Source organism: Aotus nancymaae, unplaced genomic scaffold (genome assembly GCF_030222135.1).
Source record: "Aotus nancymaae isolate 86718 unplaced genomic scaffold, 86718_ANA_hifiasm-v0.15.2.pri h1tg000007l, whole genome shotgun sequence".
Lineage (NCBI taxonomy): Eukaryota > Metazoa > Chordata > Mammalia > Primates > Aotidae > Aotus > Aotus nancymaae.
The window spans coordinates 58,067,322-58,091,107 of NW_026988418.1; the positions used below are offsets into that span (position 1 = coordinate 58,067,322).

Consider the following 23,786-nt stretch of genomic DNA (forward strand, 5'->3'; position numbering starts at 1 on the left):
GCTTTTGCTGAGGACAATGACAAGGACACAGCAAAAGATCCTCAGTAGTTCTCAGGATACAAGGCAAAGGCTGTGTGGTGACAAGACTGAAGATCTGTCTCTAGCCTTCACAAATATGCATGCTGATGAAGTGAATTCTCAGGGACGGGAGGAAAGGCCCACAGGCACTTGAACAGAGGTGCTGAACGCCCCCACAACTGCATACTTCTGCACTTACACTCTGGCACGTGAATCCCGGTTTGGCCCATGGTAGAGACAGACTCTTAGTTCGTTGCTGTTCACCCGTTTTTCCACCTCGTTTTTCCAATGATGGATCAGGGAGGCAGGACAGATGATTAGTGTTCCACGGGAAGTAAAGTTAGAAGAGTCTTGAGAAGGGAAAAAAAATCAATGCCTAGTTACAGTCACCAAATGGCTTTTAACCTTTTTTTTTTTTTTTTAAATATACAGAGACATGGTCTTGCTGTGTTGCCCAGGCTGGTCTCGAACTCTTGGGCTCAAGTAATCCTCCTGCCTTAGCTTCCCAAAGTGAGATTACAGGTGTGAGTCATCGTGTTTGGCCTTTAACTTAAAGGCATTAGCTCTTCCTCTTGACTGACTTTACTGCTTCAATTAATATGTTTAACCACTGCTCTTATTTCTATACAGAGCCTACAGTGAAATAGGAAATGGAAAAAATGGTCTTTTAAACTTGAAACACTTAATTACTTATTTTCTCCGCTGAAAGTACAGGCAGAAAGAGAGGCTAAACAGGGGGAGGAAGGTGGGTGGCACATAACCTCAGTGTAAAAAAGCAATGCGCTTTCACAGAGCGGCCAGACGTGAAAGCTGGATCATTTCCTAACTCCTCTGAGTTGACTCATCATAGGGGAGTATGGAGTATTGTTATTTTTTCTGAAAAGCACAACTTAATGCACTTCTACCTTAAAATTAAGTACAGAAAACTTTTTTCTAAAATAAGCAAACATAGGTTTGGAACCAACTAGTGATGGTTTGTTTATACCATGGCCCCTCATCTCTGCATGTGTGTGTGTGCTTATGCTACTCACACATGGCTGCTACTACACATGAAGTGACACAGGACCCGGCTGCAACAGTGCTCACTAGAGGCCCTGAGAGCGGATGCCACAGACTTTTAATCTATCTAAGCAACTGAGCACTCTGCTTGAATACACAACAATTTATATGTAGTGTTATCTATACATAACATAATCTTTAAAGTACTTATAAAGTTATTACTTTTTATTTAACTTTTTTTTAAGGGACAGTATCTTGCTATGTTGCCCAGGTTGGCCTCAAGCTTACAGGCTCAAGCAATTCTCCTGCCTCTCCTTCCTCAGTTGGGACTACAGGTGCATACCAATGTGTCTGACTAAAGTTATTACGTTTTAAAAACATATGCTGAGATAAGAAAGAAATTGTCTATAATCTAGGAACTTTTAGAATTTCAGAAACATGGAAAACAGCTTCCACTACAGTGACTAAAATGTGAATTTGTGACAGATCTTCCTTAAAAAAGAAAATTAATTGATTTGAATCTACCCCGTAGTTATTTCTTCAATATTTACGGAAATAATAATTATTGGCCAGTCATGGTGGCTCACACCTATAATCCCAGCTCTTTGGAAAGCCAAGGCAGGATGACTGCTTGAGCCCTGTTGTTTGAGACCAGCCTGGGCAACATGGTGAGACTCTCTCTACAAAAAATTAAAAAATTAGCTGGGTGTCGTGACACTTGTGGTCTCAGCTACTTGGGAGGCTGAGGTGGGAGGATCGCTTGAGCCCAGGTTGAGGCTGTAGTAAGCTATGTTCATGCCACTGTACTCCAGCCTGGGCAACAGAGTGAGACCCTGTCTCAAAAAATAAGAATTATTAAGGCCGGGCGCGGTGGCTCAAGCCTGTAATCCCAGCACTTTGGGAGGCCGAGGCGGGTGGATCACGAGGTCAAGAGATCGAGACCATCCTGGTCAACATTGTGAAACCCCGTCTCTACTAATACAAAAAAATTAGCTGGGCACGGTGGCGCGTGCCTGTAATCCCAGCTACTCAGGAGGCTGAGGCAGGAGAATTGCCTGAACCCAGGAGGCGGAGGTTGCGGTGAGCCGAGATCGCGCCATTGCACTCCAGCCTGGGTAACAAGAGCGAGACTCCGTCTCAAAAAAAAAAAAAAAAAATAAGAATTATTATTACGTTTAAACTAAGTCTTCTAGAGCCTCCGCTTTCTCCATAAGATTCTGCCTATCACAGATCAAGTCAAGTTTACATTAAAAGAGAAAAAATAATCATTTATAATTAGCATATTCAGCATCAGAAATGATACAATAGGGGAGTAATCTAATACTGGTTTCCCAGTAGAGTAATTAAATATAACCAAAGGTATCCTTCTGTAGCTGAAAACGTTCCCATCGGGCCGGCTCAAATGACGTAGGGGATGGCAGGCTATGAAGGCATTTCTGTCTACCGTCTTTGGAGAGCCACGTCAAAGCTGTGTTTTTCTCCTTTTCCTTGTTTTTCTCTTGATTCTTCTGGGTCAGGATGAGTGCAATCATTGTCAGGGTTTTTCCTAAGCCCATATCATCCGCTAGAAAATAAAAGCAAAATTAAACAGAGCTAATTGCTTAAGGCAAAGAATCAACCCTGTTTCAAGAGGACAAACCACTGGCAGACATTTACCCCTCATTCTCCATGCTGTCGGTGCCACTCCAGTCACTACTCTGTGCCTACCTTAGCGGTTAACTTTATCTTCTTTATTCCGTGGAACCCCAGCACTTGCTGTTTACTTTGAGATCTAGGTCCAAGACATTTACTATGACTCTTATAAGATTTAAAACTTACAGTTTGGATCTTATTCTAGTCCCTATGTTATGTTGTTACCCGTGTAGTGTGCTGGTTATCTTATTAGTTTGATGATCTGTTACCTCCAAAAGTAAAAAATGTCTAGTAGGTCTATCCCAGTACTTACTTGACCGGTACCAGAACATTTCTGGGGTTAAAATAAAATAGCCTTCCATGCCCTTAACTTATTCATCAAAAAGAGACATAAATGAACATTTCTTGGGTACTGTCATTGTACCAATCGCTGAGCTTATCTAATTTATTATTCATACCCTACAGAGTACTATTCTCATTTTAACAGACTGTAACACTGAGGCTACTATACCCATTCAAAATAATCATTCTTTGGGAGGCCGAGGCGGGTGGATCACGAGGTCAAGAGATCGAGACCATCCTGGTCAACATGGTGAAACTCTGTCTCTACTAATACAAAAAAAAAATTAGCTGGGCACGGTGGCGCGTGCCTGTAATCCCAGCCACTCAGGAGGCTGAGGCAGGAGAATTGCCTGAACCCAGGAGGCGGAGGTTGCGGTGAGCCGAGATCGCGCCATTGCACTCCAGCCTGGGTATCAAGAGCGAAACTCCGTCTCAAAAAAAAAATCATTCTGCCCTAACAGAAGTAGAATGTCAGAGCATGGGCTCTGATTTAAATTCTGGCTCTGCTACTGTCCAGAAAAAGAATTAACATACCAGGCCCGTAGGCTCGCCTGCTACGCTTTGAAAGACCTGTTTACAAGGTTGCCTCTGGAAACTCGGATTTAAGGTAAGAGTTGATCACTCTGCCTAAACTGTTTGTCCAAACAATACGATTTATGTTGAATGTCTGCTTTCCTTCTAGGAATAAAAAAACTTGGTACATACCAGGCTAAAGTCACCTATGTAACCAGCTGAACCCACCTATGTAACCAGCCCCCAATAAAAACCTTGGGTACTGAATCTCTAATGAGCTTCCTAGGAAACATTTAACGCCTGTTGTCACGACTCCCTGCTGGGAGAATTAAGCATATCCCACGTGACTCCACTGGGAGGACACTGAAAGCCTGTACCTGGTTTCCCCTGGATTTTGCCCCTGTACCTTTTCCCTTTGTTGATTTTGATCTGTATTCTTTCACTGTAATAAATCATAGCTGTGAGTATGACCATATGCTGGGTCCTACTAGCAAATCATCGAACCTGGGGGTGGTCTTGAGGACCACTGACATAGCCACTTACTAGACACAGTGGACATCTAACATGGTTTCCCAAAGTTGGGCACCTTGGAAAATTTTAGCCTGACAAGTCCCCAAAGCAGAGTGGAAAACTTGCTTTCTGGTTTCTGTTGCAGCTAAGGTGCTGGTACTATGACCTGGCTCTATATATCAGATGTTTTCATAAACGTCTTTAATTCAGGTATAAGCAGCTTTAGAAAGAAACTCCCTGTGAAATCCTTTCTACAGGAAAGAGTGGCTATAGAAGAAACTGACTTTGGGGTGGCACTGGTTACCTCTAGCGCTTGGTGAAGCAAAGAAGCTGTGATGCTTTTTACAGACTACTGTTAGGCCAGACGCGGTGGCTCACACCTGTAGTCCCAGCACTTTGGGAGGCCGAGGCGGGTGGATCACCTGAGATCAGGAGTTCAAGACCAGTCTGCCCAACATGGCGAAACCCCATCTCTACTAAAAATACAAAAAATTAGCTGGGCATGGTGGCAGGCGCCTGTAATCCCAGCTACTTTGGAGGCTGAGGCAGGAGAATTGCTTGAACCAGGGGGGTGGAGGTTGCAGTGAGCCGAGATGGTGCCACTGCACTCCAGCCTGGGCAACAAGAGCGAAACTCCATCTCAAGAAAAAAAAGAGGGAGGCAATAGACTACTGTTTGTGTATTGGCTGTAGCCATGCTCCTGAAACTGGCCTCAAGTCTGGCACTCCACAGCTCCCAGAGATTGTGGGAGCCACCAAATAATAAACTCCCCCTCTGCTTAATCAGCCAGAGTCCGCTTCTACTGCTGGCACCCAGCACCTCTGATCCTACAGCTGTGTACTCTTGAGCAAGTTGCTTAACATTTCCATGCTTCACTTTCATCATCTGTAAAATGAGGGATGATAGTACTGCCTCACAGAGTTCTTGAGAGGATTAAATGAAACAACACTATGGGTTTAGCACAACGCCTAAGCATTCAATAAAGCCCGGCTCTTATAATAGCACACTTACCCAGAATTCCTCCTTGTGGCTTCTGACTTTCCCGCCATAGTAGCCAAGCCAATGCCTGCTTCTGGTGTAGTAGCAAAGGGACCTGACAAAGGTAATAAGCAAATGCTAAGCACAAATTCCTAATGAGAGGCTATGCTGAGCCTGGCTACACGAACTCTATGCTTTACTCTTATTTTCTACAAGCGATCCCCTCAGTATTCTAACTGTCCTCATGTAGACCATTCCTTTCACCCTGAAGTCCTTAACAGCACCCTCTCTTTGAGGTCTGCCCCTGTTTGTTTTGGGTTGCATCTAATGTTAGGCATTTTTATTGAGTCCCCCCCACACCCTAAGTGAAAGTCCTGATTTGTCTGCTTCAACAGTCAAAATCATTCTCTACAGCTTTAATTTTTTTATCTTTATTTTTTTCAGTCTCGCTCTGTCGCCCAGGCTGGAGTGCAGTGGCATGATCTCAGCTCACTGTAGCCTCTGTCTCCCAAGTTCAAGCAATTCTCCTGCCTCAGCCCCCCGAGTAGCTGGGATTACAGGTGCACACAACCACGCTCGGCTAATTTTTGTATTTTTAGTAGAGACAGGGTTTCACCATGTTGGCCAGGCTGGTCTTGAACTCCTGGCCTTAAGTGATCTGCTCGCCTGAGCCTCCCAAACTGCTGGGATTATAGGTGTGAGCCACTGCACCCAGTTCTATGCTTTTGACCAAGATCTCTGACTCTACTTTCAGCAGCCATTATGTTGGCTTTTCATCATTTCCTCATTATCTCTTAAATTTGCCTCTCTTTTCTGCAGCCAGAGTCCCAGTCTACACTACTAGTCATAAATTTCAACAGCCCTTTGACCAGAGTCCTCCTTCTAGTCCTTCTGCACTCCAGTTTATCTTGTACTCTGTGAGAAAAATTAATCTTCATCCGCCATCCCTGCTTAGATGCTACACCGATTCCACACTATCTCTTGAGCTCTTCAGATCTAATCCTTCACCGAGGCCAGGCTCCTACTCAGTAACGTCACCTGCTACTGCTGGCTCAGGTACTGATGACACCTGATCATCACAATACCAATCTCTATCTTCCCACTAATCACCACTCCCTCTAACTGCGGTGTTTTCTTCCTTTCCTCTCTGCTATCTTAAGGCTTTCAATTCCTTTAAGGCACAAACTAGGCAGACAACAAATAATCACTGGCCTAGAGGGACGTTTCCTTTAATCTGAATCCCTTTTGTACTTTATGGTATACTTTTGTACTTTATTTCTGCCTTAGAGCCTTTGCTAATTGTTTTATATATATCGTATATGTATTTTCATCCCAACTAGTTCATTACATGCAGCAGTTCTTTCACATTCTTGTGGCATCTACCAACTCAATAAATGAATCCTTTATTTCTACAGAACTATGCAACTTTATGACTTTTTTAAAAAGGAGTTTCGTTGTTATTGTTTGCACTGCTAAGCATAAAAGGAGAGGATTCTGCAAGGGAAGCCATTAAAGCGTCTATCTGTAGGGAAGGTATCTCAGAAAGTCTCCCTGCCAGCAGTGTCATGGGCTGCTGGAGCACTGTCGTAGGAGACTGCACCATGAGCCTTCCCTGGCTCACCTTCAGCCCAGCGGGATCTTCTGCCACAGCGGTCTCACCAGGACGTGACTCTAGTGAGCGATGCAGCTCATCAATGGCTTCACCTGTGATCTTCCACACTGGGTGAACGTGATCTTGGTTTGTATGGCCTGCATACAAATAGGTGTTACCTAAAAGATGTCACAAGTATGTTTTCCTTATCCCTTTAGAGTATCCTTAGCTACAAATGGCCCTGTATCTATTTCTTACCCTCCTTGTTAACTATTCTTCGCAACTTTCTACTTCTCTAGCAGTTCTCAATTGGGAGACAACTGGCTTTTGCTTTTCTAGTCACTGCCAGTCAACCCAAGCTCCTATCTCCTGATCAGTTTCCTGTCAGCTGATCCTATTACACATTTCAGTTCTACTTGGAATCTTCATTGTGCAGTTACTTCCGAATTCAAAGTTGTCTAGAAAGTTCAGGAAGGAAACACTTAGCTAACAGGGTGTTATTGCTCTCTGTGGATCTATTAGTCATCAGTCTTGACTCACGTCTCTCCTCAGTCTTAACACACACACACACACACACATACATGAAGGAATAAGAACATATCTGCAGGTCTGCCTACCTCATGATGATGTGAGCTAGAGTTTTCATCCACAAATACTGACTGGATGACTCCTATGGGCCGGCCCACTGGGCTGACTAATCAGCATACAGTGGTGAACAAGATAGACACAGTCTGTGCCCTCACTGAGAGCTAAGTAACACTGTGCAAAGCTCTACTGAGCAGCACAATCTTTATTATATGGGCAACTTATGACTTAAGAATGGCTTCTCCCCTCACGTGGGCACTAAGTCATCTATAGTAGTCCCCCCTTATCCACAGGGCGTATGTTGTAAGACCCCCAGTGGATGCTTGAAACTGTGGATGATACTGAACCCTACACATACTATGTTTTTTCCCCCATACATACAAACCTATGATAAACTTTAATAAATTAGGGACAGGAAGAGTTTAACAACAACAAAAAAAACAGAACAATGTAACAATATACTGTAATAAAAGTTATGTGCAGGTGGTCTCCGTCTCTTTCTGTCTCAAAATATCTTACTGTACCGTACTCACCTCCTTCTGGACCACAGGTGATCAAGGGTAACTGAAAGTGTGCAGAGGAGGTGACTACCATACCAGGTGGCATCTAACTCACAGGGGTGGCTGTTCACAGCAGGGCCAGGCCCTTGGGTCTTACCTGGATAGCACTGACTGGATCCTCCAGCAGTTACCTGGCAGGCAGACTTTAGTCCTAGAGAACCCACAGATTGGGTACCACGACCAGGAAGGGGTTGGGGAGGCACCAGGTGGGGAGGGTCCATGGTAGTTTTGGTGAAGTGGCTCTGCTCTGGTACTTGAGTGTTACTCTTCTCACTAGTTCCTGTTCAGAAAACAAGGGAAGAGCAGATTGAAGTTCAGCAAACTAAGTGAAGGGATCCTATGTGTGGAGGTGAGGTCAAGAGAGAAGGGTCATCACCATTCCAATGAAGGCTTCCTAGAGAACATAGCATTTTAACAGCTGCTTAAAGAATGGGGAAGAAAGTACAGTCCACAGGAAATAGGAGAAAAGTTTTTTTTGTTGTTATTTTTTTTTTGAGACGAAGTTTTGCTCTCGTTGCCCAGCCTGGAGTGCAATGGTGCAATCTCTGCTCACCATAACCTCTGCCTCCCAGGTTCAAGCGATTGCCCTGCCTCAGCCTCCCGAGTAGCTGGGATTACAGGCATGCACCACCACGCCGGGCTAATTTTGTATTTTCAGTAGACACAGGGTTTCTCCATATTGGTCAGGCTGGTCTCGAACTCCCAACCTCTGATGTTCGGCCTGACTCAGTCTCCCAAAGTGCTGGGATTACAGGCTTGAGTCACTGTGCCCGGCAGGGAGAGTTTTTCTATGAACCATAGATGTAATGTAAACGAAGGCTCAGAAGCAGGTAATAAAATGGAAAAGTGAATGCATCAACACATTCTTTACCAAAAGCGCTTCCCAAATGCCTCTCGTAAAGTCCACGCAAACCCTGAGTTCTGAGGCATAAGCCACTTTACCGTGCTCTGGGGAAAGGGCAAGACCACTGAGGGCTTCCTCCAGCTCCTGGATTTGTTTGATCAACTTCTGACCCTTGTCTGGAAGAGCGTGGATGTTCACTGATGCCAGTGTGCTCTGGAAAACAGATCCCATCAAATGGATCTCTCCTCTCACATTGTTAGATGACCAGTTTCAGATTAAAATAGCCCGAAACGCCCAAACTCTGAAATTGTGTTCTTTTTATGTGTGTAAAAACCTGACTCTTTTTAAAATTTTAACCCAGCTGGCTTACCAATCTTGAAAATATAAACAGGGGAAAAGGCAGAAGGTAAACATGCGCCTATAAAACCTTCACATGAACACATTTAACCCTTCTGTAGCAACGAGACCTCCTATCTGCCCATAGCAAGCAATGCTCTGACCTCAAAATACACGAGTCAAGAGTTACCTTCTTTTGTTTCAGTTGTGTTGTCAGGTAGACACGCTGGGCTGCTGGGTCTGAGGGTTCTACCTGCTTGGAAACATCTGAGGCAGGAGGTACCTTTCTTTGCACACTTCGATCAGGCAATTGGAGGTTCTCCTTCCTCTGTGAGTCCAGAGCCGAGTCAAAGAGTAAGGGGCTCCCAGGCTTAGAGGAAATGAAAACAACATTGTCTTCCTCCTCCTCATCACTGCTCGTGGCAGCTTCACGGCCCTCGCCCACGGAAAGCCCTGGTGCTGCTGGTGCGGCCTGAGCCACTGGTCCTCTGGGAGCAGGTACACCATGGGTCTCTGGGCTCTCTTGGAGATGCTCCTGGGGCAGGATTTTCTGGGTGGCCTGTGTGCTGGGGTCATCCTTTGCCCTTGTTTCTTTAGCCTCCCAGTTCTTGTGCTCCTTGCTGAGGGGGCCCCCTTTCTGGGGCTTGCTTACTGGGTTGTGACTGTTAACTCTTTGAGGCAAAAGCTGGGTCTCCTTTTCTCTCAGAGGTTCTGATTCTCTTTGGACAACTTGACTCTTCCCACTTGAGTTCTCCTGAGAAGATGCAGACGACCTTGTCAGCTCATTACGGTGGCACTGTTTGGATTTAATTTCAGAAAAGTTTCTTCTGTGTGTGCCTCCAGTCTCCTCCGCCTCCCGATGAATCTCTGCTCTCGCCTCTTGCTTCTTCTCTTGAACTACAGATTGTTTTTTCTTTAGCACCAGGCCAGATGAGAGATCTTTCTCCATTGGTTCAGGCTTCTGTTCCTTCTTTTGATCGAAGAGCTGATCTCCCTTTTCTTTTTGCCTCTTGTCAGTCGTCTTTTCCTCACCTTCACCTTTGATGAGCTGTTTCCAGAGCGCTGGTTCTTGATTCTTGTCAAGTACTTTGAATGGATTTCTCGGCTGGCTGGAAGGATGATGAAATGTCTCAGATGCATGCTGAGATTTACTGGGTACAGAATGTTCTTTGGAATCAGGATCCTAAAGACAAAATAATTAATCTTCATATAAAATATTAATGCAAACTTCGTATCTAGAATGCCTTTTCTTTTCATCTCAACTTTTATTTCACATACAGGGGGTACACATGCAGCTTTGTTATATGAGTATATTGCACTCAGGTAGTGAGCACAGTACCCAGTAGTTTTTAACCCATGCCCTCCTCCCCCGATAGTAGTTCACAGTATCTATTGTTCCTGTGTTTATGGGTGCTCAATGTTTAGCTCCTGCTTTAAGTAAGAACATGTGATATTTGGTTTTCTGTTCCTATGTTAATTCACTTAGGATTATTTTGTAGAAGAAATGGAAACAGTAAAAGCAGTCCTATATTTCCTGAACATTCTTGGTATCATTTCTGTGTCTACAAAAGACAATACACCAAACCCACAAAGGACTCATTTCTTAACAGTACTTTTAACAGTGCCTTCTGTTCATGATCGCACTTTTCCAGGCCTCAAGGAAAAGTAGTGACCAAACCCAAGTGCTTTTACATCACAATGGCCACAGTGTATACTTTTCAGGGAAAACTACTACCTTAAGATGAACTTTTCTCCAAACCTAAACATTGTCTTAAAATGCTTGCTTTGATTTTGGCTTTAGGAAGATTTTACTGTGGTGATCTAGAATCGTAAGTTCAAGCCATACCTCTACCAAAACAAGTCTTATCACCTCCCTAATTCTAGTTCCTCATGTACTGAATATCTGTAGGGCTTATCCTATTAGGAGGCGCTGTTCCTCCTAGTTCTAACATTCTAGGAGCTTATGAATTAGACTTAGCTTATACCAATATCAAGTAGAAATTCCTCTATTAAAAGATAGAAGAGTTAGTCAAGGAAATCTAATTTTTTTCTTAACTAAAAGAATACTGACTGCATTTAAGACCTCAAAAATATTTAGTAAGTGAAATAGGATGCAAATTTCATCTTGATTACAACCAAATGATCCTTTGAATTAAAGTCCCAATAGGGCCTACCTTGCTTAAAGAAAACTATCTTTCAGAGACAGTTTGATGAAGACCAACTCGTTTGTGTGAACTTCAAGGTCTTTTCAGGTGAAGCTGCTTATTAGTAAAAGTCTTAACAGCAGGTTTGAAAACAGATGAATAATTCCTACCTGCCATGGAATACTTCCACACCAGTGTTTCCCCTCTGCCTTACTTCTAATGCATCGGAAGAACAATCTAACGGAGCATAAAACACAAATAATCAACGCTATGAAAATCCATTAGAACAAGAGATAAACTTATTTTTAATCCAAGAAAACATCTTGCAACTATTTGATACTAGCTTTGGGAGGTCACTTGAAACCAATTACCTTTATATACACATTTAAAAATTATTTACTGCACAGAACATTTTATATTTCATTTATATATTATTACATATTATTTTATATTAAAAATTATTTACTGCACAGAACATTTTACAAGGGCTGGGAAGTCAAAGAATAAATATGCCATGGTAGCCAGAGAATGCACACAGGTTTATTCTTCTTAGTCTGTGAAGAATGACTGAAATACAAACACTGATCAGCAATGGCCACTAAAATCAGAAAAATGAGACAGAAACAGACACCGTGTGTCCCTGAAGGGGGGCCACCACACCAGCTATACAGCAATGTTGCCAAAAAACCCTAAAACCACCAAGCCAAAACAAACAAAAAACTAACCTCTGGATCCAATTACCAATTTGTAGGAAATATAAACAACCGAAGAATGCGTAAAATTAGACCGTGGGGAATATAATCTGCAAAATCTTGCAGTGGGAAGTGCTATAGGACAAACAACCTGATCCCTTCAATAAATAAGCTCCAAGGGAGGAAAAAAAAAGATGAAGGATAAACTTAAGAGATTTAAAAGACATATTAATCAATTCCTATTTGTGAACCTTATTTGGATCCTGATTTACACAAATAAACAAAAACTACTAAAAAAAAAAAAAACTATGACATTTATGAATCCACTGAAAATATATCTACCAACTGGTATGTTAAGAAAGAGTCCAGCTGGATGCCGTGGCACACACCTGTAGTCCCGTCTACTCAGCAGGCTGAGACAGGAGGATCACCTGAGGTCAGGGCTGTGATGTGTTAAGATCATGCCTGTGAATAGCCACTGCATTCAAACCTGAGCAACATAGCAAGACCCCCTTCTCTAAAACATAAAAATACTCTTTAAAAAATAGTCCATATCTTTTAAAGCTACATACCAAAATATGGACAGATGAAATAATGTTACCTGGGATTTCTTTCAAAACAGGGCAGGAGTTACGAGGTGAAGTGTATAGGATACACAGGGAACAACGGTAGCCGTGAGCTGGCAATTGTTGAAGCTCATGTTACAGTACGGTCTTCCTTCTGTATGTATTTACACTCTTCCACCAAAAAAGAAGGCCGAATGCAGACTTAACATCCCAGTGCAAGAAGTTCCTGTACACACAAACACGGCCTATACTCCAGCTCTCCAGAGGTGTCTATGCTGTTCCGTTCCCAAACTAAGCCACACACCCTCCAGCCTACCTGACTTTGCATGGGTACCATTCTCCATCCAGAGGATATCCTCTCATCCCTATCTGTCCACCCTCTCCCTCAACTCCAGCTGCAGAAGTCCTACCGGCCCCTCAAGGCCCAGCTTAAGTCATACCTGCTTGCAAGGTTTCCCCACATTCCCTTCCGTGTTTATCTATGAACTGCCTCTGTGCTATTACTTTTAATGGAAAAAAATCCACAATTAAATTTACACCAACCTAATAAAGCTGACTGTCCAGCTATAAAATAGCTGACTATCCAAATATATTTTCAGCTACTAGAGGGCAAAAACCACATATGATCTCTTTATTCCCAACTATCCCTTGCCTGTTGTACATAATTAAGTAGTACTGCATAAAATAGAACTGATTTATGTCATTACCTAAAGTAACTCCTCAAAAACTTTTGATTAAAGAGCTTTAAAAATATGTATTTTGTTTGTTGAAATAGGTAATGTGTTGTTTTTAAAGTATTAAAAAGGCAGTGAGAAGTCCCCTCACACCCTATCTGCCCAGTTCACTTCCCTCCCAACATGTAATCGCTCATTAGCTTTTTGTTTACCTTTCCAGAGATTTTTAAATGCATATTCAAGTCAATATAAATATATTCTTCCTTCGTCCTCTACACAAATGGGTAGCATAACATATATACTGCTAAATACCTTGAGTTTCTTTTTTTACTTAATAAATGCCTTGAAAATTTTTCTATAAGAACATACATGTAAAGAAGTTGTTTTTATTATTTTTTTTACAATTGCACTTTTCCACTATATGGGACGTTGCATTGTTTTTAATCAGAACCCTCTTCATCGATGGTTCGGTTGTTTCTTATCCTTTACTATTAAAAGCAGTGGCACAATGAGTGAAACTGCACATAGGTCATTTTATGCATGTTTCAATACATCTGTGGTGCAGCTCCTTATTTTTCACATTGTGTATTTGTGCTGTTTTTCTTGACCACATTAACCTTTGATTTTCTGTATTAGTACTCGATATGCTGCTTTCTAACTCATTAAATGCAATTTTTACCAACATTAATTCCTTTCTTCTGCTTTCCCTTCAGTCTGATTTATTGTTCTTTTTCTAACTTCTTAAATTAGTCCCACGAAGTACAGCATGAATCACAACAGTCTGCATCCTAATTCAGAAGGAGTCCTGAGCAGGTCCTGGTCCCTCGATGCCACTACTTCACCAGGACACATAACCAAAGATAGACAAGCCCCAAATAGACAAGTAGTCCATAAAAGTTAAGCTAAAAAGAAAACAGGTCCAGCCCCTCCCTCTTGTACAAACACAATTTTCCCATCCAAGTTCACAATTTTTTAAATCTTACTGGTTTCTTTAATTTTTCTCACTGCAATAGGATATTAAACATATGTAATACAATTTCTGAAATGCTTTGAATGCATAAAATTTAAAGTAGCAGCTGCCATCGCTGGGTGCTACTACTTATAGAAATAAATCAAGAACAAATCCCTGCTGTTGTTTAAAGCATATCAAGTACTTGAAGTCTTTATTGAAAGAATATTTCACAAGTACAGTCACGTGCTGCATAATGATGTTTCAGTCAACAGTGGACGGCACATGCAACTGTGGTCCCAGGAGATGATAAAACTGTATCTTTACTGTACATTTTCTTTATTTAGATACACAAATACTTAGCACTGTGTTACAAATGCCTACAGTATTCACTATAGTAACACACTGTACAGGTCTGTAGCCTAGGTATGTATTAGGCTATATCAAGTACATTTCTCTAAGTTCATGTTCACACAACAATGAAATCTCCTAATGACGCATTTCTCAGAATATATCCCCATTGTTAAGTGACTCATGACTGTAGCGTCTGCTTTAGAACTCATGCCACGTATACTTTCAGGAGAAGGGCAAGATGTGGAGAAAGAAGGAAGAAAACACACTGAACATCTGCTATGTGCTAGGCACAGTGCTAAAAATGCTTTCCCTTACATTTTTAATTAAAATCAATCTGGATGGGCTTCTCTGATTTCAGGATAAAAAGTTTCTGTTTGTTATGTTTATTACATTGTAAATCAACAAAGAATGAAGTAGAAAATATTTTCAAAGAGAAAGCAAATATAAATTTCACTATAAAGAAAAGCATTAATTTCTGCAGTATGTTAATTACTTGTTTTCCAGGACAGAGGTTATAGGTAATAATGATGAAGAAACCAGCTAGAGGAAGCCAGACCTCTTCAATCCTGTCTTCTTCACCAAAACACAAATCTTTCTTTCTTCCTAAACATAACTGTCCAACCCAATATGACATTGCCAAGTGCATTACTTTAGCAAGACTACGGTTCTCTCAGGCTCCAGGAACTATACTCCCTTGGTTCGAATCCCAGCCCTACCATATAATTCGTTCTGAAACATCAGATGCCTTACTTGATTGCTCCCGTGGCAGTTTCCTCTTCTGTAAAATGGCAAAATAATATAGTACATCTTCATACGGTCGTGATGAAGATGAAACACAATCAGAGCAAAGCCTGATACATACCGAGGTCTTAAGAGACGATAGCAATGCCAAACTCACTCTTGCTGATCACCCTGCTTGTTCCTATGTCCACACTTCTGCTGAAGCTGTTCTGCCTCAACACTTCCTTGTCCTTCCCTCCATTAAAAATTCACTTTTGATGAATTCAATTTTGATGTCAAGGTCATTCAAGGACAACTTCAAGTCTCAACTCCTCCACTTTCTCAGTAACCTTCCTGGCCCTGAACTGTAGGTCTCAGAGTCACAGAACCATCTGGTATCTCAATGTCTTCAATTTAGTACTTTAATGTGCAGAAGAGACTGCACCCCAATCTTGGTATGTCTCTTATTCCAGTTGTGTCAAAGGTTCCTTAGGGATTATGAGTTCACGTCTTTACATGCTCCAGCTCTGGAAAAACATTTCTGCCTCATGCTTCTGCATGAACATTCAAGATGGGAAAAAAATGTAAAAGTAAAAAACAAAATTGCAAATGTTCTAAGAAAAAAACAGAGATGAATATTCTTGTAGTCATAAAGTGAAGAAGGCTTTTATAAGCATGGCTTAAAACTCTGAGCCTGAGAAATAAAGAATTTAGTAATTTTTCAAAATTTACGCTTCCATGTGATGAAAATACTATAAGCAAAATTATAAGACAAAAAGCAAACTGGGAAAACGTAACTGCCGCACATACTACAAAGGGTTAATATCCTTTAACCACAGGGATTGCTCCCATTGCACAGCACAGTGCATAATACTGTACACTGCCTCAAAGTATGGCTTTGTTCAGTGGGTCCTTCAAGCTGGTGGGGCCCGAGGTTCTGGCTGGGTCTGGTGCATGCCTGATTGCCTCTCCATCATCAGCCTGCTCACTATGCTAGGGCTAGATAACACGCAGGTCAATTTCACCCAATAGCCAACAACATGAGGAGTTTTCTAGATATGAGAAGTTTCAAGCGTTATTAAAAGTAAAATATTTTTAACATCTCACCACAGCCTGTTATTTAAAGAACTAAAACTTGTTATACCCACGTCTAGGCAAAGAAATATTTCCATTTATTTTGACCCTGTATCCTTGAGAGTGAAAGTTCTGTGAGAAACAGAGAGAAAGGAAAACATAAACTCAGAAGCTCAATGACAACGTCCAACATTTGTATACCAGGGTGTACCACATCGTTCATGTCAAGGCAAGATTTCTTCCCTCTGGTTCTACTGAGATTATCAGTTTCCTTTCCTGCCTGTACACAGAGGGCCACAGCCAAAGGCCCAGTCAAATGCTGGTGAGTGGTGCCATCTGGTGTTCAGTTAGAGATCTGCACACAAATGCAGCTGCACTGCAAGGGATGAAACATGGGCATCTTTGCCTCAGTTTACACCTCCCTTCCATTACTCTGTTGCTCCTGGCTACATTAAGCCAAAAAGTATTAAGTAGAGGATGTAAAATACTTAAGTTCTTAAAAAGAAAACCTAGACTGTGTGAGGGAAAGGCTGTGCTCCCATAGGTCACTCTCCAAGGGTTCTGGCTGAACATTCTTAATGTTCACTAAGGAAGCCATCATCCATATATAGGCTTATCTATTTCTCTTTAAATTCCCAGTCCATACCACCTATCAGGGTACCTGGTTTTCTGTTGTTATTGTTTTTTAATTTGTTGTGTGTTGAGAACTGCCTTTTACTTTTATTTGTCCTAAGACAATCTTTTTTTTTTTTTTTTTTGAGACTGACTCTTGCTTTGTCATCCAGGTTGGAGTGAAGCGATGTGATTTTGGCTCACTGAAACCTCCGCTTCCCAGGCTCAAAGTGATTCTCCTAACTCCTGAGTAGCTGGGATTATAGGAACCTGCTATCACACCCAGCTATTTTTTGTATTTTTAGTAGAGACAGAGTTTCACCATGTTGGCCAGGCTGGTCTCGAACTCCTGACCTCAAGTGATCTGCCTGACTTGGCCTCCCAAAGTGCTGGGATTACAGGTGTGAGCCACGGAGCCTGACCCTAAGACAACCTTTTTAAAGCTCCAGTAAATACCTCCTGGTAATAGTGTTCTGGATTTGAGCTAAAAGAAATGCATTTAACATACCTTTTTGTTCTATTTTAAAATAATAATCCCCTCTCAGTTTCATCTATCTAGTACAAAGAATGTTAACAGCAAGTTCTCAAAATTCTGACTTCAGTCAGACCTTTCTTCAGAGCTGCACACTCATTTTTCTAGCTGGTTTCACATGAAAACAGGATACAATTTGGCCAGGTGTGGTGGCTCACACCTATAATCCCAGTACTTTGGGAGGCTGAGGCAGGCGGACCACTTGAGGCTAGGAATTCAAGACCAGCCTGGCCAACATGGCAAAACCTGGTCTCTACTAAAAATACAAAAATTAGCTGGGCATCATGAAACACACCTGTAATCCCAGCTGCTCAGGAGACTGAGACATGAGAATAACCTGAACCTGAGAGGTAGCGGTTACAATGAGCCGAGATTGTGCCAATGCACTCCATCCTGGGCGACAGAGCAAGACTCTGTCTCAAAACAAAAAACAAAACAAAACAAAAAACAAGATATGGTTAGTCCAAAGCTGTATGTGTTGGCCACACATCCCAATACTTTACCAACATTACCTTTCTTCCTCGTCCTGCTTAATGTAAACACATTACCCAGAAGCTCCACCTTAGCTGAGGCGGATCCAAGATGGCTGTGTAGGAACAGCTCTGGAGTACAGTTCCCAGCGAGAACAATGCAGAGGGTGAGTGATCACCGCATTTCCAAATGAGTTATTACTGCCCACAGACCAGGAGATTCCCGGGCTGAAAAGAGCCACGAGTTTCCAGCACAGCTGTTTCAGCCAGCGCAGCAGGTCTCCGCACAAAAACTCACACAAATCTGGGTGGCTGTTTCAACTGGCGCCTGGAATGCCTGGGAGACAGAGCCACCCATTCAACTGAAACAAAGGGGGCTGAAACACAGAGCCAGGTGATCTGGTTCTGCAGGTCCCACCCCCACAAGACTAGCAATCTGAAACACTCTGGATTGAGAGTTTCACAGCTAGCACAGCTAGACCTGGGACAGTCCGGCTCTGTGGGGGGAAGGGTGTCTGCCATTACTGAGGCAGTCTGCCACTACTGAGGCAGACTGCCATTACCGAGGAAGTCCACTAATACCAAGGCAGTCTGCCATTACCAAGGCAATCCACCATTACAGAGGCAGTCCGCCATTACCGAGGCAGTTCTAACTATACCTCTATAAATAAAACCACAAGGAAGTTCACACAGCAGCTGGGCAGAGCCCACAGTGGCTCAGCAATGCCTCTGCTGGCAGACTGTGACTAGGCTACCTCCTTACTGGGCAAGGCAGCTCTGAAAAAAGGAAGCAGCGCATCAGGAACTTATAAATAAAGCCCCACCTTCCCAGGACAGAGCACCTGGGAAAAAAAGGCAGTTATGAGTTTCACTGCAGCAGACTTAAATGTACCTGCCCAGCAGCTCTGAACAGAACAATGGAGCTCACAGCTCAGCACTTGAGCTCCTGTAAGAGTCAGAGTGTCTCCTCAGGCAGCTCCCTGACCCCTGTATATCCAAAGAGACACCTCATAAAGGAGAGCTCAGGCTGATACCTGGCAGGTATCCTTCTGGGACAAAGATAACAGAAGAAGAAACTGGCAGCAACCCTTACTATTCTGCAGCCACCACAGGTGATCCCCAGGAAAGCAGGATCTGGAGTGGACCTCCAGCAGTCCTACAGCAGAGAAGCCTGACTGTTAGAAGGAAAACTAAGAAACAGAAAGAAGTAACTTCATCATCAACAAAAAGGACATCCACTCAGAAACCCCACCCGAAAGTCACCAACTACAAAGACCACAGGTAGATAAATCCACAAAGATGGGAAGAAAAACAGTGCAAAAAGGATGAAACACCCAAAACCAGAACAAATCTCCTCCTCTAAGGGATCACAACTCCTCACCAGCAAGGGATCAAAGATGGATGGAGAATCAATCTGATGAAGTGATAGAAACAGGCTTCAGAAGGGGGTAATAACAAACTTCTCTGAGCTAAAAGAACATGTTCTAACCCAATGCGAAGAAACTAAGAACCTTGAAAAAAGGTTTGACAAAATGCTAATGAGAATAAACAACTTAGAGGGAATATAAGTGAATTGATGGAGCTGAAAAACACAACTCGAGAACTTAGCAAAGCATACACAAGTTTCAATAGCCGAATTGACCAAGCAGAAGAAAGGATATCAGAGACTGAAGATCAACTCAATGAAATAAAACAAGAAGGCAAGATTAGAGAAAATCCAAGAAATATGGGATTATGTGAAAAGACCTAATCTATGTTTGATAGGTGTACCTGAATGTGACGGAGAGAATGAATCCAAGCTGGAAAATACTCTTCAGGATATCATCCAGCAAGGCAGGCCAATATTCAAGTCCAGGAAATACAGAGAACACCACAAAGATATTCCTCAAGAAGAGCAACCCCAAGACACATAATCGTCAGATTCACCAGGGTTGAAATGAAGGAAAAAATGCTAAGGCAGCCAGAGAGACAGGTCGGGTTACCCACAAAGGGAAGCCCATCAGATTCACAGCAGATCTCTGAGCAGAAACCCTACAAGCCAGAGGACAGAGACGGCCAATATTCAACATCCTTAAAGAAGAGAACCTTCAACCTAGAATTTCACATCCAGCCAAACTAAGCTTCATAAGCAAAGGAGAAATAAAATCCTTTAAGAACAAGAAAGTGCTGAGAGATTTTGTCACCACCAGGCCTGCCTTACAAGAGTCCTGAAAGAAGCACCAAACACAGAAAGGAACAACCAGTGCCAGCCACTGCAAAAACATACCAAAGGGTAAAGAGACTTGACACAATGAAGAAACTGCATCAACTAATGGGCAAAACAGCCAGCTAGCATCAAAATAGCAGGATCAAATTCACACATAACAATATTAACCCTAAATGTAAATGGGCTAAACACCCCACTCAAAAGACACAGACTGGCAAATTGGATAAAAAGTCAAAACCCGTTGGTGTGCTGTATCCAGGAAACCCATCTCACATGTAAGGACACACATAGGCTCAAAATAAAGGGATGGAGGAAGATTTACCAAACAAATGGAGGGCAAAAAAAAAGCAGGAGTTAGAATCCTAGCCTCTGATAAAATAGACTTTAAACCAACAAAGATCAAAAGAGACAAAGAAGGGCATTACATAATAGTAAAAGGATCAATGCAACAAGAAGAGCTAATGATCCTAAATATATATGCACCCCATACAGGAGCACCCAGATACATAAAGCAAGTTCTTAATGACCTACCAAAGTGACTTAGATTCCCAAACAATAACAGTGGGAGACTTTAACACTCCACTGTCAATATTAGACAGATCAACAAGACAGAAAATTAACAAGGATATCCAGGACTTAAACTCAGACCTGGACCAAGCTAACCTAACAGATATTTACAGAACTCTCCACCCCAAATCCATAGAATATACATTCTCCTCAGCACCACATCACGCCTACTCTAAAATTGACCACATAATTGGAAGTAAATCACTCCTCTGCAAATGCTAAAGAATGGAAATCATAACAAACAGTCTCTCAGACCACAGTGCAATCAAATTAGAACTCAGGATTAAGAAACTCACTTAGAACCGCACAACTTCATGGAAACTGAACAGCTGGCTCTTGAATGTTGACTGGATAAACAATGAAATGAAGGCAGAAATAAAGATGTTCTTCGAAACCAACAAGAACGAAGACACCACATACCAGAATCTCTGGGACACATTTAAAGCAGTGTCTAGAGGACAATTTATAGCAATAAATGCCCACATGAGAAGCAAGGAAAGATCTAAAATTGACACCCTATCATCAAAATTGAAAGAGCTAGAGGAGCAAGATCAAAAAAACTCAAAAGCTAGCAGAAGACAGGAAATAACTAAGATCAGAGCAGAACTGAAGGAGATGGAGACATAAAAAACTCTTCAAAAAATCAATATATCCAGGAGCTGGTTTTTCAAAAAGATCAACAAAATAGAGAGACTGCTAGCCAGATTAATAAAAAAGAAAAGAGAGAAGAATCAAATAGATGCAATAAAAAACAATAAAGGGGATATCACAACTGATTCCACAGAAATACAAACTACCATCAGAGATTACTACGAACAACTCTATGCACATAAACCAGTAAACCTGGAAGAAATGGATAAATTCCTGGTCACTTGCACCCTCCCAAGCATAAACCAGGAAGAAGTTGAAATCCTGAATAGACCAATAATAAGGGCTGAAGTTGAGGCAGCAATTAATAGCCTACCAACTTAAAAAAGCCCAGGTCCAGATGGGTTCACAGCCGTATTCTACCAGACATACAAAGAGAAGCTGGTACCATTCCTTCTGAAACTATTCCAAACAATCTAAAAAGAGGGAATCCTTCTCAAATCATTTTATGAGACCAACATCACCCTGATACCAAAACCCAGCAGAGACTCAACAAAAAAAGAAAACTTCAGGCCAATATCCATGATGAACATAGATGCAAAAATCTTTAATAAAATACTGGCAAACCGATTGCAACAGCAAATCAAAAAGCTTATCTGTCACAATCAAGCAGGCTTCACCCCGGGGATGCAAGGCTGGTTCAACATACGCAAGTCTATAAACATAATTCACCATATAAACAGAACCAAAGACAAAAACCACATGATTATCTCAATAGATGTAGAGAAGGCCTTTGACAAAATTCAACAGCTCTTTATGCTGAAAACTCTCAATAAACTAGGTATCGATGGAACATATCTCAAAATAATAAAAGCTATTTATGACAAACCCACAGCCAATATCACACTGAATAGGCAAAAACAGGAAGCATTCCCTTTGAAATCTGGCACTAGACAAGGATGCCCTCTCTCACCATTCTTATTCAATATAGTATTGGAAGTTCTAGCCACTACAATCAGGCAAGAAAAAGAAATAAAGGGTATTCAATTAGGAAAGGAGAGAGTCTAATTGTCTCTATTTGCAGAAGACATGATTGTATATTTAGAAGACCCCATTGTTTCAGCCCAAAATCTCCTGAAACTGATAAGCAACTTCAGCAAAGTCTTAGGATACAAAATCAATGTGCAGAAATCACAAGAATTCCTATACACCAATAACAGACTTAAAGAGATCCAAATCAAGAACGAACTGCCATTCACAATTGCTACAAAGAGAAAAAAATAACTAGGAATACAACTAACAAAGGATGTAAAGGACCTCTTCAAGGAGAACTACAAACCACTGCTGAAGGAAATAAGAGAGGACACAAACAGATGGAAAAACATTCCATGCTCATGGTTAGGAAGAATCAATATCGTCAAAATGGCCATACTGCCCAAAGTAATTTACAGATTCAAGGCTATTCCCATCAAGCTACCTATGACCCTCTTCACAGAACTGGGAAAAAACCACCTTAATCTTTATATGGAACCAAAAGAGAGCCCGCATAGCCAAGACAATTCTAAGCAAAAAGAACAAAGCTGGAGGCATCACACTACCTGACTTCAAACTATACTACAAGGCTACAGTAATCAAAATAGCATGTTACTGGTACCAAAACAGAGATACAGACCAATGGAACAGAACAGAGGCCTTGGAGGCAACACCACACATCTACAACCATCTGATCTCTGACAAACCTGACAAAAACAAGCAATGGGGAAAGGATTCCCTGTTTAATAAATGGTGTTGGGAAAACTGCCTAGCCATGTGCAGAAAACAGAAACTGGAACCCCTTCCTGACACTTTACACTAAAATCTAACTCCAGATAGATTAAAGACTTAAACATAAGACCTAACACCATAAAAACCCTAAAAGAAAATCTAGGCAAAACCATTCAGGACATAGGTGTAGGCAAAGACTTCATGACTAAAATACCAAATGAAATAAAACAAGAAGGCAAGATTAGAGAAAATCCAAGAAATATGGATTTCTATTTTTTTTTTTTTGTTGCCAAGCATTGGCAACAAAAGCCAAAATAGACAAATGGGATCTAATTAAACTCCAGAGCTTCTGCACAGCAAAAGAAACAATCATTAGAGTGAACTAGCAACCAACAGAATGGGAAAAAAATTTTGCAATCAACCCATCTGACAAAGGGCTAATATCCAGAATCTACAAAGAACTAAAACAGATTTACAAGAAAAAAACAAACAAACCCATTCAAAAGGGCAAAGGATATGAACAGACACTTTTCAAAAGAAGACATTTATGAGGCCAATAAACAAATGAAAAAATGCTCATCATCACTGGTCATTAGAGAAATGCAAATCAAAACCACATTGAGATACCATCTCACACCAGTTAGAATGGTGATCATTAAAAAATTTGGAGACAGATGCTGGAGAGGATGTGGAGAAATAAGAATACTTTTACACTGTTGGTGGGAGTGGAAATTAGTTCAACCATTGTGGAAGACAGTGTGGTGATTCCCCAAGGACCTAGAAATAGAAATTCCATTTGACCCAGCAATCCCATTACTGGGCATATGTCCAAAGGATTATAAGTCATTCTATTATAAAGACACATGCACAGGTATGTTCATTGCGGCACTATTTACAATAGCAAAGAACTGGAACCAACCCAAATGCCCATCGATGATAGACTGGACAAGGAAAATGTGGCACATA

At 41.7% G+C, this 23,786-nt stretch overlaps 1 protein-coding gene across 1 annotated transcript in view; it reads right to left on the bottom strand.

Annotated features, from left to right (window-relative positions):
- Nucleotides 1–23,786, bottom strand: part of TTF2 (transcription termination factor 2) — a 48,916-nt gene that overhangs the window by 18,486 nt on the left and 6,644 nt on the right. Inside the window, exons 4-11 of the mRNA XM_021674151.2 lie at nucleotides 11,223–11,289; nucleotides 9,099–10,091; nucleotides 8,671–8,785; nucleotides 7,826–8,008; nucleotides 6,614–6,741; nucleotides 5,026–5,107; nucleotides 2,462–2,581; nucleotides 218–368 (exon numbers count right to left, since the gene is read on the bottom strand). Of these exons, the coding sequence (XP_021529826.2) occupies nucleotides 218–368; nucleotides 2,462–2,581; nucleotides 5,026–5,107; nucleotides 6,614–6,741; nucleotides 7,826–8,008; nucleotides 8,671–8,785; nucleotides 9,099–10,091; nucleotides 11,223–11,289 (1,839 nt within the window). The remainder of the gene's footprint in view (nucleotides 1–217; nucleotides 369–2,461; nucleotides 2,582–5,025; nucleotides 5,108–6,613; nucleotides 6,742–7,825; nucleotides 8,009–8,670; nucleotides 8,786–9,098; nucleotides 10,092–11,222; nucleotides 11,290–23,786) is intronic.